This window comes from Camelus ferus, chromosome 2, assembly GCF_009834535.1.
Source record: "Camelus ferus isolate YT-003-E chromosome 2, BCGSAC_Cfer_1.0, whole genome shotgun sequence".
Taxonomy (NCBI): domain Eukaryota; kingdom Metazoa; phylum Chordata; class Mammalia; order Artiodactyla; family Camelidae; genus Camelus; species Camelus ferus.
Genome location: NC_045697.1, coordinates 16,763,618 through 16,777,998, shown reverse-complemented (window position 1 = coordinate 16,777,998; position 14,381 = coordinate 16,763,618). Strand labels below are relative to the sequence as shown.

General features: G+C 42.8%; 1 protein-coding gene across 6 annotated transcripts in view; it reads left to right on the top strand.

Annotated features, from left to right (window-relative positions):
• PPARGC1A (PPARG coactivator 1 alpha) overlaps positions 1-14,381 on the top strand; it is a 442,764-nt gene that overhangs the window by 346,667 nt on the left and 81,716 nt on the right. For all 6 annotated transcript variants that reach the window (XM_032494896.1, XM_014560041.2, XM_006185589.3 and 3 more), the window contains exon 2: positions 2,268-2,447. In XM_032494896.1, coding sequence (XP_032350787.1) covers positions 2,268-2,447 — 180 coding nt within the window. The remainder of the gene's footprint in view (positions 1-2,267; positions 2,448-14,381) is intronic.

Sequence of the window (14,381 nt, the reverse complement as noted above, 5' to 3'; positions counted from 1 at the left end):
GAGCAAAGGCACATTTTTCAACTATAACATAAAAGCAAAAATGAGAGAGACAGAGAGTGAGAGCAAAGGAAAGGAAAGAAATCTGTGAATTACAGCAGAGTGGAATACACAAAATGGATCTGATCTTTTCAGTAGTTTTCAAAAGTTACTGAAAAATACATCTTTCTGAAAGGTTGAAGGGTTTTGAAGAAGCCATGCCCCGAGAGGGTTGTTACAGAGACAGAAGTCGCTCACCAATCGGTAGGGCGCTCTCAGCATTCCAGGACATGGGCTCTAAACGAGGTTCTCCACCCGAGGAATTTAAGCCAGACATAGAGATCCTACGTTTTCTAACTTATTTTTAATTTTTGTTGCTGTTCCTGTTGCTTGTGCTTTGTATTTTAAGGACTGTCCCTCCAATCCTAGTGGTTTTGGCACCACTGAAAAAGTTAGCGCCTGGTCTCTGAGTCACCTCGTCTTTTGCAGTGGAGGAGTTAACGCTGCGCGTTTGTGATTGGAGGACAAGCAGTGGGCAAGTGCGGAGGCTGGGAAGTGTTACACCCACAACAAAACACGAACATTGTACCAGACGAAGTCCCTTCAGCCCAGCCGCCACTTCCTTAGAAACCTTGTCAAGTATACCAATCTGTAACTTTAGGCTAACTCCGATAATTGAAAAGGAAAGTCCAATACAATGATAAGGAAGGAGATGGCCCTGTCTTTGCAGTACCTCTGTGCCTGCAACCTGGGATCCCACTGGGGCCCGTAGTCTTAGGGAGGAACTGCAGGAATTTTCAGGCTCCTCCCATCCTCCCCTTACGAATTGCTGACTCCATTACCCAGTACCTACTTCTCAGCGTGGCGCTGACGATCACACTGCTGCATATGACCCGTGTAATGTAGCCTGCCAGGGATGACAGGGGTGCCTGGAAAAAAAAATCCGCATAAAACTTATTTTATTCAAAATCTAAATGTCAAGCAGCGTCTTCAGCTTCAGGCCCCACTGCTGCCTGGATGTGAACAAGTTCCCAGCAGCAATCCCGACCTTGGAAGGGAGGGCCGAGAGGGCATCACCTCAGAGTGTGCACCTGCCGATTTAGACCCCTCAGCTCGCAGGTGGACGAAGTCCCTGGGGCTCTGGCATCATCAGACCCCTGCAATCGGAAGTTTCCGCAGGGTTCTTCACAGTTTGCAGTGATGAATCAGCAGTCAGATAGCTGGTCTGAGGTTAGAAATCTACCTCATTGGGAAGGGGGTCCACTTTCCTTAAAAAAGCCACAGTATGAAACACTTAAAAGACCACCTACTCTAGGCAAGAAGGTGACAAGCAGTCCAGTCACCATCAAGGATATTTTAAGCCTCTCAAATATATTGAAATCATTTTTAAAACTCCAAAGGGGAAAAAAAATAGTTTTTGTGAATTCACTTAGAGCACAGTTGAGGCATATATAAATGATGAACAAAAAACGTAGTTGTGGTGTGCCCTACTGGTTTTTCTTTTCAGACGTCAGATGATGCCAATCATTTACATACATACACACACCCACACACCAACACACAAGACTTGCAAGTTACACATAGTGAAAAATACAAAGGGCATAAAAAAAAGATTTTTGTTCTTCCTCTCAAGGATCTTGCTTTTGACCTGTTTGAAATGAAGTTCAGAGGCTCATGAAAAAAGATTTAAATAACAATTCAACAGAACCATAGACAAGTTAAAGGACTTTGCATCATTAGTTGCTAAATGAATTACACGGATTATAATGGTTAAAGGGAGAATGAATGGAGAAAGTTTTCCTAGTATAGTTCTTATATCCTATTTTTCATTTAGTAATCATTTATTTTGTCTTTATTATGTGTGATGACAATTCCAAGGTGAAATCAAATTTGTATCCGTCTCTCAAAGGAGTTATACTCTGAGGATAGAGTGAAATTTTGCATTTGTTAATCAAAAAATAATTTGAAACTTGGTAAAGTGTTAACTATCAAAGAGGTGCAAGCAAATCTAGTTGATTTCTAACCGGGTGAATCCGAGAAGGCTTCATGGAAGCGTAACATTGACCAGGGATTTAGAGGTAGAATTTTGGATGGAGTGGTTCGGGCAAAGTACCCTTTGGGAGCAAAGTAAGTTAAAGAATTTAGGGTGTTTTTCTGGTGACTAAAACCCTGGAAACCAGCTTTGGTGGTGCCGTTGAATTAACCAGGCTTAATTCCTATCACATGCTATTGCAGTTTAATAAATTCCTGCAGTTAACGAAAGCCTTTTTCCCCCCTCCTACCTCCTGCAGTGTGCTGCTCTGGTTGGTGAAGACCAGCCTCTTTGCCCAGATCTTCCTGAACTTGACCTTTCTGAACTAGACGTGAACGACTTGGATACAGACAGCTTTCTGGGTGGACTCAAGTGGTGCAGTGACCAATCAGAAATCATATCCAATCAGTACAACAATGAGCCTTCGAACATATTTGAGGTAAGGATAGCCCTTGGTGAAAATTCAGTTCTCGTTGAACTTGACTTGGGCCACACTAACATCCTTGGCCTGGAAGCGTAACGAGTTCTTACTTTGCTGTCACCAAAACACTTTTTCCCAGACTTAGGCACTTCCTGTTTTGTGGAAAAATAATATTTGGAAAACAAATGGACCTTTTATTTATTTATTTTTGAGAACCAAGGCCCTAAGGACCCACAGTAGAGTACACCAAACTCTGTTGAAAGACAAAGGGACTATGGAAGAATGAGTGACAAAGAAGAACACGTGTCTAAACCTCTTTATTCCTGTCTGTTTCCCACAGAAAATGGCACCTCATGTAAATTCATACAAAATATAAAAGAATGCATTCTGTTTAACCAAGGTCTATCTTGTGAAGTAGGTGAGCAACTCGTATTATTACGGTCGCATTTTTGATTATAACTCCGATTTCTCTATGCTATGGAACCTTCGAAACCCAGCTACTCTAATATTTACTTACAAGTGAGTCAAAATTAATTTACCTTTTGGCAGTGAGAATTCCCTCCCAGACTCTAGACTCTTCATCATAAGCCTACCCTATAAGAAAGAATGCTAATCTGCACCTGCTAAAGGGTTACTTTGAGAAAAGAAGTTCTTTCTCACAAGATCAGTTCTCATTTACTTGGAGATAAATAGTTTCCTATGGGACAGACATTAAGTGGGTCCTCTGGCAAGTGAACTGAATAACGATTGTCCAGTCAACTTGTTTTCAATACGACAACCACCAGCCCCTCCATCACCATCTAACATTTTCTACCTACCATGTGCCAGAGTCCATACAAAGCACTTTAAATGTGTTTTTTATCCACCAGCAGAGACATTTCTTATACTTCAGTGTTATTTGGTTGAAATCTCGAGTCATTAAGAAAGCCAATTTTACAATATTTATTGAGTTTTTCCAGCACCCGGCACATAAAAGGCACTGAATAAATGTTTATTGAGTCATTAAGAAAACCAATTTTACAGTATTTAACTGAGTTTTTCCAGCACACAGAAGGTGTGGAATAAGTGTTTCTTGAATAATGAGTGAATGATGGATATAGTGTGTTCGTAACAGTAATAATAATAAGAGAATGGCCAACATTTTGGGACACTCTTGGCTTTACGGATGCCGCTGCACTCATCCCTCAAAGCAACCTGTAGTTTAAGTACTATTCTTATTATTCCCATTTTACATATGCAGACAACGAGTCTCAGAGAGGCTAAGTGATTTTCCCAAAATCACACAGTTGATAAAGATGAGGGCTTTGAACCCCAAAGTTATCTGACTTCACAGTCTATTATCATTGATAAAAATAGAATAACGCTGAATTTGGGTGACAGCCATCCTTTACAAAGACATATCAAGCTGCTTCTTTGCTCAATATATTTAAAAATAGAACAGAATCTTTTCTTTCAGTGTTGCTTGACATGGGAGCAGGTATATAGCTGGTGAGCCGAGGTGGCTCTAGGTTCTGTCGACGGCCAAGATTTATAATACGTCTGGAGCATTAAGTGGGTCTTAGAAGAGTGCTTAAGGCAATGGAGTTAAGGCTGGGGAGGAGGAATCAGATGCAGGAAACACTGAGGGTTTGTGGTTAGTTATACTTTCCCAGGCTTCTCAGCCGGGTCCTGGAAAGTTCATGCGAGGACTTGGCTGGTTCGAACTGGTAAATTGAACATTCCTCATTCAGTACACTTGTCAGGTTACAGGCCCATTTTAAGTCATGCTGCATTAAATAAACAGTACTTGAAAAAAATGTCCATCTCTATAGACCTCTTATCTAAAAATCTCAAAATCGGCTATTTCGTATTGGGTGAGTGCCATGTATTTTGTAGAAGATGGTTAGGGAATAACTAAAAGGTGGGGGCAGGGGTGGCATGGCAGTCAGTGCCTCCCTGGTGGGCTGGTTGCAAAAAATACAACTTTTTCCGTGTCTTTATGTCCCCATATTTCGTGTTGTGGCACCTGCCTGAGGTACTTCTCATTTACACCTTTGGGAGACTTAGTCCAGCAACTAGTTAGGTATCTCTAGGTGCCCAGGCTACAGAAAGACACCCCCTTTTGTTTTCTAATTTAACTTTCGACCCCTGACAGAATTGTTTGCAACACTCTAAAACGCAAGGTTTATGTCATTCAATCTTTCACTAGGTCTTTAAACCAGAGATTCTCAACCAAAGGCAGTTTTGCCTGCCCGGGGACGCTCAGCACCGTCTGGAGGTATATTTGATTGTTAGGACTCGGGGCCGGGAGATGCTCCTGGCATTTAGTGGGTAGAGACCAGAGATGCTGCTAAAAATCCTACATCGCACAGGATAACTCCCCACAACAACGAATTATTTGGCCCCAAATGATAACAGGGCTGAAGTGAAGAAACCCTGTTTTTTTTTTTAAAAAAAAAAAAAGTCACTGAAATTCCTTTTTAGAAAACACTAAAGATGCATTGGTCAGATTCCCGAGAGAGAGCATAGAGTTAGGATACAGGATATGAAGAATTAGAAGCTGTGTAAAATTATCGAGATGGCCAGGGTCTCGGGACTGATACGTCCGGAATTCTCTCAGTGGCGGAGAGCAAAAGTGACTGTGTAGATAAATCCCCGTGACAGTTTTCTCTGATGTCACCAAACCTATTCCTCTTTGTCTATGCAAAGGGTGAGGCCATATGTGGCAATTCTCGTCGTACACACGGCAGCAGAGAGCTTTCTCAGCATTTGCATACAGCAGGGCTGCCGCTGCCCTGTGGCCTCCAGCGTTAAACTCAGACATCTTTTCTCTAACAGGGGAAAAAAAAAGTGTGTTTTGAGCATAGGTAGAATTCTAAAATTGTATCTTCCCCTCTTCCCCTGTGAAAGCTCCGTATGCACCAGCATAACCCTTGAATGGCGACGGCTTTTTGCTCCTACCAAAGCTGCCTTTCCCGGAAGGCTTTTTTTTTTTTTTTTTTTTTTTGCTTTTCCCAGTGCCTGTGACTTTAAACCTCTCACAGTGGACTTTCACCTGTGCTCCCTCACTTTCTTCCTGCCTCATCGCATTTGCGAAGGCCTTGTACTTGAGCAAGCCCAACAGTCACGGTCTCTGCCACCTCTGATCTGCCAATAACAAGCATTATCTCCCTCCGGTTCCCAGAATAAAATAAGGCACCGAGGAGTTAAACCCTTTTCCCTGAGTTAAGGAGCACATTGATGACACCGCTGGAAACTGGCCACAGGATTTCTGAATTCTAATCAAAGCAGGAAGAAAGGGGTACTTAGAGTTACAGATAGGATTGCAGAATGTTGAGATGCTGGGAATAAGTAGGAATTTCTTCCTGTGGCCTCTTCCACACATTGGAATCTAAGTTTAATTTTTATTAAACTTAAGAAGAAGAAAGGATGAGATTGAATGTCACAATTTGGGAACCGGTGTCTCCCTGAGTGGGAGCAGTTGTACATGCTGGTTGTGTAACTGGGCACGCAAACAGCGATCTCTGCTTGCACAACCTGTGTTTGGATGTGTAAATGCAGGTGACCAGGTATGATTCAGAAGCCACTTAGCAAAACAGGACATGAGGCCTATAGGTACAGCTTCCAGTGAATCCGAGCCATGTGTCAGGAAAACAGGATGCTGTCCCTGGACCGGCTGGTAGCAAGATTTATGTTTCAGAATATTGCAACACAACTTCCTTCTCTCTGTTGCTTTGTGCATTGTTTGAAAGAGGAGAATAAAGAGCTACTTTTACAGCACGGCAGCATGTAAAGCTGGGTGGCAGGGGGCTCTGTTAAATAGCACATTGGCTCTGCTGGGACCCTGTGGGCCACCTTGTCTCTGCTTTATTTTAACCTCTGCTTTAGTGCCTCCTTGATTCCACTGAATGGGCATCTTTCATTCATTGGTCTGTTACTTCTGCATGCAGCTACTTGGGGTTCTTTAGAACACGGTGAGTGAGAATGTAGCTGTCTCTAGGTCATTATTCATAATACGTCCTGAAGCGTGCCTTTGCTAATGGCGAGAGAAGGGCTCTCAACTGTGGCCAGCTTTCACGTCGGGTAATTGCTGGAACTCTCAGGAAGGTCTGATATTGCAAACTTTTGCAAAAGAAGAAGGGTGGTTTCCTGTTACCTGTCTGTAAGGTGTCCTGTTCTATACCACCAAGGGAATGATGGGTGGAAGCTCTCAAGAGTATTTGATCATTCTGGTGGGAATATAGATGATTTTACATTTTTCCCTTTGACTTTCAGTTATATTCTATTTTTTTTTCCTAAAATGGGCATATAGTATATACTTATGAAAAAGTTAAAAAAACAAATCTTGGCTATTCAAAAGACTGTGAGCATTTTGGGATTAGGGAACCAGCTTGTCTTGTTCACTGAAATTTTTCTAGATGTTTCCTTAGAAAACAGGGGAAAATACCTACTCGATAAATAATTGCAACCTAACGGGTGAGTTGACCACCACATATTTATTGATGGTGCAAACTGCGTTAGGTCATGTGAAGATTACATATAAAGTGCAGAAGACCTATTTCCTAAAGAACTTTTAATCTCGTTTAGGAGAGCAAATGGTGAAATGAAAAACAATTAGCAAATAATGGAAGACTGCGTATACAAATATACATATATATGTATATGTTCATATATTTCGGCGACTGGAGAACAATGGAAGACTATATATTCATGTATATGTGCACAGGTATATTTATAAACATAGGGTTTTATATATATATATAAGCAATTGGCAAATATTGCAGGACTGTGTGTATGCACATATACATGTAAATGTCGCCAAGGCTGATAAGAGAATAAGAGAGAAGTGCTTTCACAGAGGGAGAATGAAGCGGAGGAACTTGGCTTACTCAAAGTACAATATATATTAATGGCGATGTAGGAGTAAGGGAAGTATGTTTGGATTTAGGGTGGGTCCAAAATTACAGCAAACCGCGAGAACCCGGTTGGAAGTGTTCAGAGTTCCCACAACAGCAATTAGGGTAGCACTGGGGATTTTTAGCAGGAGGGCAATCTGATGGAGCTGGTATTTAAGAGAGATCCTTCTGATAGTCGTACGAGCTCAGGACAAGCAGGAAGTAGAGGAAATCTGACAGCGGGCTCTGCTGTCTTCCAAACCCCATGCGATGCAGGTGCAGGGAAGGGACAAGGTGACAGCAGAGGGGATGGCATCCAGGGAACAAAACTCGAAGCGCCTTGGAGGAAAATTCCATGAGCCCTGATAAATATGAGTTAGGTTAGAGAGGGAGGTGGCAAAGCATGCAAAGTCAAAAATACTCCAAAGAGAATCAGAGCCGCATGGTGCTCTCTCCCCCCGCTGACGTTTCTGCCCACCTTAAGGAGGACTTTCTTGGACTTGTGAGTCATTTTACGGAGGGGCTCTCCATCTGCCTGCTGCCTCAGGGGCAGAACATATTTAACCCCATCCACAGATTTACATGGTGTCTGCTTTTGCTCATTTGTCTCCTTGGAGGAAATTCTGTAGCCTTCCATGGTCATGAATTCCTGCTTCGGACTGTGCCCGTGGTCAGGCAGACTTTTCTATGAATGGCAAACCTCTTGGAATTTTCACAAAACAAACAGAGAAAAAAATGCGTGTCAAAACAACCTCACCTTAATTTAATCATCAGGAGAATAAATTCTCCTTTGTTAGGCGGGGAGACCAAATTAATTTACAATAATCACTGCTTGAAGATTTCTGGAATTTCCGATTTGCAATCAATAAATGTTTGTCATTTAAATTAAATTTACGGCCCACCACCAGATTTTTTGCCACACTCGGTAATGACACTTAAGGAGAACATAGACTTCAAGTAAGAAAATAATAGCCATTTAAGTGGGGAGATAATTGGCTGTAACGTGAGAACATTGAAGAATGTTGAAACTCATGGAGACTTATGGTGTATTTTAAAAATTTATGTTGTACTTATCTTTGCATTTGTAGTCTACCACAAAATTCCAAAGTCTGGGTATAAATCAGTTCGATGTTCATCTTGGAGAGTCACAAATCAGGAAGCAACAATCTGACCCAGCCTGTGCTGCTGTACTTCTGCTGGCTTATCTGGCAGGGAGACTCAATAGTGTTCTTGCGTGTGTTTTCTGTTTGGGTGTGTGTTCATCCACACACCTCACTGAAAGACCGTTTTAGGCTCCGATAACATCTGCCTTATCTTGGGAACATCTGGTTTATCACCCTGTTTCTGCCCTGCCATCATGCTGACCACTGGAAAAATACGGCTCAGGAGTTCTGACCCCACCGGGCCATGTTTCTGGGCATTAACCCCTCCTAATAAAGAGTAAGTCGCAGTGTGCCGGTTACCTGATACTTACCATTACTAACTTTCCTGATGATTGGCTTTTATTAGCATAAGCTGTGGTTACAAAAGATGAGGTCGGCTGCTGGGTTTCGTGGAAGTCAGTCTAGTTCTCAGCCATGTGCAGTTTGGAAAGTGAGAATCCAGGCAGTTCGTGAGGCGCTGTCATTGCAGGACGCGCTAGTTTGTGTTTTTGTGGCGTGGGGACCAGCTCTTTCACGTCTGATACTCCGGCCACTCCAAGAAGGAGGTGCGTCATTTTGTGAGCCTATCACAGGCTTGCCTCACCTCCTGGACCCACAGGTGGGTCATTTAACTAGAAAATGCTCTGCCTGGATATCTTTGGAGCCAAAAAGTGGAGACCCACATTGACAAGGAGGAAAAATTGGAGAGGAATCACGAAAACAGTGGCTCATTGCCCCTTAGGTTGACTTCAGAGGTATTAGTCGTGGTTAAAGTGATCAAGATTCAGGATGCTGCATGGGACAAACTGTCTATTTGTATAACAACTGTGTGTGCTTGCGTAGGAACCTCATACCTACGCCGTGTCTGTTTGTCCACGTCCCCATCTGCATTGCAATGTCGTGGAAACACAGCCCAGCAGATGGCTCACCTCTGAGTGAGATCAACACACAGAGCAGATAAAAAGACGAACATTAGAGACCCGAAGCCAAACTGTTCTTCTCCTGTTCTCCAGCCCAGACTTCACATCTTTAACAAGATTAATCTGTTCCTATAATTATGTGCCTGTTCTTTTCGCAATGAAAACTTTTATCATGGGTTTTATAAAAGGAATCACCTGTGATGTAAAACAATTCTGTAAGGGCCATTTTTTTCCCTTCTCTAACCTCTCAGGTTACTTTCAGGACTGTGTACCCTGAGGTAGAGTTTGAAGGCAAAGCAGGATTCTGGGTTTTACTGTAGCCTGTTGAAGATGCTGAAGTGCTCAAGTGAGAGCAAGAGAAAAGGGGAGAGAGAGACACAAGGAAATACACACTCTTACTCTTGGCTCAGGCAAAATTTTACGAAGATAAATGACTTCTTATCCATTATGCCATTTGTCCTAAAGTGATGATAGGAGGTACTTTTGTGCCTTTTCTGTTCCAAAAGGATAGAATCATTTGCATAGTTTCAGATTCTAAACACTGATACTTTGTAGACCTGCCCATCTCCATTACTAGGGCAGGTTATTCATTCATGGTTTGCAGCCAGATAGATTAATGAATTACCAGATCTTGCGTAAAATGACTTGGCCTGACTTTTAAACAACTACCCCCCCCCCTTTTTTTTTCTCTCTCTCTCTCTCTTCTTTTTGGCCAGTCTTGTGATTGGTGTCAATGGGCTCTAGACATCAAGCCCCCTCTAGAGTTCATATTTGTTTTTTCTTTCTCAGAAGTAGCTTTGTTAAACTATTTCCCCCCCTTTTTCATTCTCTTCCAAACTTCTGCTCAGAAGCAGTCAGTTCAAGGAGGTAACTGCAGGCTGATTAGGGAGGAGCAAGGCAACGCCGAAACCAAACCCTTGGTGGCCGATGGCGCTCCCTGTGCTGCACCAGCGCGGGTTCTCGGAGCCTGGTCCGCAGCACGTCCAAGTTCCGAGTGAATTCCTTGGCGTTTCTCGCACAGTGTGCAGAATTGGAGCTCTGAACTTTGAAGGAAAGCCTCAGAGCTATTTGCGAAGTGCGGGTGCTTAGTGAATACTAAATTACACGTAGGAAATCGTCTGCTGCTACCAGGGTTACTTCATTTTTATTCCTGACACAGACACCTAAATCAGAGAACAGTAACATTTCAAAGATTATGGAAGCAGTTTGGGTCTGTTCCAACACTATAATAGGATCAGAATTTTAAGGCCTTTTGTATTATTACCAATAGTCACTTAGTTTCTACTGCAGTGTACTTTGTAGGGAATTACAGCTTTTACTAAAAAGATTAAAATGCTATTATGCAAATGATTGCAGTATGTTATTATGTTTACAAATTAACATCCATGGCTCAACACACAAATTAACTAACTAGTCTATCTATGTTATTAAGGATTTAATAAAGTAACTGTTAATAAAAATGGGTAGCTTAGAACACTTAATAGGAAACGATTGTGATTTAACGCGGAACTCGAGCCTGGTGTTTAATGTTCTGGGTGATATTGTGCTAAAGTGAAGTTGAGCGAAGCACCTGGAAGAAACCAGGACGGTGAGAGGCGCAGAGCTGCTTGTCTGAGACACTGACGGCCACAAACTAAATAGCTTCCGGCGACAATGTACAGTGGGCCGCACATCAGTCAATCTAAGCAAAGCACACACACCACCTTCTATTAATAAAAAGCTCATTGAAATGATAATCGCCTTCCATTGCATGTTTGATACGTGCCATACGCACGGAGAGCACTTAACATTATTCCAAAATGGAGCTCAGCGCGAATTTTGCTGTGGCAAATGGGACTGAGCTGCAGAATATTGCCATGTGATAAAAGAGGAGAAGGCTAAGTTCAGACGAAGATGGCTGTACACACAGGCTGCAAATTGCTATTCCTGGCTGTTCATGAGAGATCATAAAAGCAAGGAGATAAGAACCGCCAAGGTCTCTGAGAAATGAATGTATGTGATTATATTATCTTGTGGGTTGGATTTACTAGACAGACCGTCACTTCAGTCCAACAGGAAGAGTAGAAAGAGATGTCGACGTTGAAGAGCAAACTTCACTGGCGTGGGGAAGTTCTAAAACACTCTGATTAAAATCTTTCAAAAGGGATCCAGGATTCTGGTCAGTGAATCCTTTGCTAGATCTCCAAACAAGAGCTGAGGGCATTACCTAATCTTAAGCAAACAAACAAACGGAAAGGAAACAAGAATTACTAGAAAATCCTGGAGCAGCGTAATTCATATTTCAAATATTTTTAATTTATTTCTCTTAGTCAAATACAGATTTCTATGTAAACAATAACCCTTTTAGGTCTACCCAGAAACAAATAATTAAATGAAATAATAAATAAACTATTATCCTTTTAGCTCTACCTACAGAGGGCAACCAGATCGGGCTTCTCAGCGGGACTGTCTGTGTGTCCTCAAACATAGGAGCTGGGAAGCAACCACAAACTTGGTCAAGGTTTGTGCCCTGCATACAATACAAGCAATTTATTTTGTTCCAAATAGCACCTCTGTCGTTGGGAAACTACTTATGCAAATTTTTGATATCTAGCCTTAGCAAGGCGCCCGGTTCCCTCATTTTCTTCCACATTTGGATAAATTGTGTTGTTCTTCACTCTTCCAAATTTGTCCTTGCGGAAGCGAACACTTGCAAATTGGTTGAAACTTGCTCAGAGAAAGAAAGAAGGGGAGGAGAGAAAGGAGGAAACACCTTGACCAAAAACAGCGGCTGGAACAGCTTAGGATTTGATGGTCTGTGGCCTCGTCCTGTCCCCAAGCACCTGATCGAAAAAGTGGTACAATCCTGTTATGTGCGCGTTCCGGATCCCTTGCCAACATTCACCTGACATGACCAAGGTTTAAAGCACTGTGTGTAACTTTACACAGCACAGTGGAAATGTGCTCCTGTGTGTGTGCATGCACGTTCACATTCTTTTTTTCTTTTAAAAGGAGAAAAAAAAAAAGTGCTACTTGCCATCTCAGGGTGGTAAAATAATTAGTCCGGGAGACAAATGGCTTGGCCCGTGTTTAAACAGCGCTTTAAGGACACAGTGTTCTCACCAGTCACATATCTAAATACAAACCGGTGTCAGCTGCCCTGCAGACCAGAATGGAATAGCCTGCCTCACTCAGGTCATCATCAGGCCCTTCTGGTCGTTGTCACACTTCACATCTGTTTCTGGACGCCGCGGCCCCTTAAGGCGGCATTGGACTTCGTAAGAGCACAAACCACCCAGCTATAAATTGCCACTGCTGGAGTTATTTTGAATAAGTGTATACTGTTTCATATTTATAATGGTGAGGCTTCAAAATATTCACAGTGAATATATAACACCGATCAGTTCAACAAGCATGAAATTGTATGTTGTCAACTTGTCACATAAATAGAGTCATATTCCGGCTTGCGATAACGTTGAACTAACATTCTTTTCCCCCAGAATTGTCGAGAGGGTCACAAGAAAGTGGGGTGGTAGCACTTCCTTTGGGCAGATAAACAGTCAGGGCTATTGTAAAGTTGGTATTACTGTTGATGGATTCCTTTCTCCCCTCGCTCCAAAGTGCTTGCTTTTCCTGGGTGAATGCTAATTGGCTAATCTGGTGTGTTTGTTCTGTCATCCAATGGTATCATTTTCAGCCAGTGCTTGCAGGCTTTTTTGGGGTTGCGTATGTGTGAGTAGCTTTTTTTGTTCTCCTTTAAAGCAATTTTTTTTTCTATTCTTGTAGTGCGCGCATCAGTGCTAATTGTCATGAAATTCTCTAACTATCCTCTGGCAAGCTCTCTCTTCCCTCCAGTTGACTCTTAATTCATTATCAGAGTCCAGCGAAGGCTGGATGTTTTGATCAAATTTTCCCACGACAGAGAATTTAGAGAGGGGCAGCAAAGAAATGACTGTACTAAATGTGCAATTTACTGAAAGGAGAAAAAAGGGACAAAGGAAACATACTCATCAGTCGCCGGGGAGGAACCACAGAGACCGATTTCCACAGCGACTGATATTTTGGCCCTGAGGACAAACTGATGCCAAGTCCTTTTTCACTTTGGAGAAATTCTTAGATGTGTTCAGTCCTCCCCATCTTCCTTCAAATGGCCCGGAGACAGAAGACGGAGCTGGCTGTCTCTGCAATCGTATGGATTTCCCCGGTTAAGTTGCTAACTTTCAAACCTCAGGGCAGTGCTTTCAAATGCATATTGTACCGAGGAGTACGACTAACACCGGCCTTTGGTCCCACATCACTTGTGGTGTGGGTGATCACCGTATCTCATAGAAGAAACCACTTACTGGCCAAAGCTTCCAGTCTCCACCGTTTGCGTATTTTCACAAGTCTCCCTGCTTCTGGATTTTTTTAAGTGGCTCTATTCTCTGACTGATTTATTTACCTACTCATAAAAAATAACTACTGTCAATCCTTAGCATGCCTGTCTCCTTGCTACTTCCCAGGGATACAGTGGTCAAGTGTGGACGAAGTCCATGGTGCCGTGAAGTTCAGGGTTAGTGATGAGGACAGGGCTTTGATATCAAGCGAGATAAGCCCTCTGATAAAGAAAGCAAAGCGAGGACTTTCTCCACCTGTCTGTGTATCCTGGTCATTGTGAACCGATCAGCTCTGCCCCCCTCTGGGTTGCTGCACTTACCATCTGCAGAAATGCCTTCCCCTTGGAGTGGAATTTGGCTAGATTGCATTTCTCCTAGCTAGTGGGAACTTCTGTTCCAAACCAAGAGCCCAGGCGTAGGGTCCAATAAGTGCAGGGCAGTGGGACAGACTATTTGAAAAGGGCAGGGGGGACCCTAGGATTTATGGAGTCCTATGCACTGTGTATTGAGAAGCACAGCAGTTTGCTCATCAGAATTGCTGAGGGGAGATGAGAGGTAGCCCACCCCAGGGAAGAGAGCAAGCCTGTCGGCAGAAAGTTCTCCAGCCAGCATGCCAGGTTGACGTGAGTGGCACGCTGAGCCCTGGCAGCGTTCTGTGGGG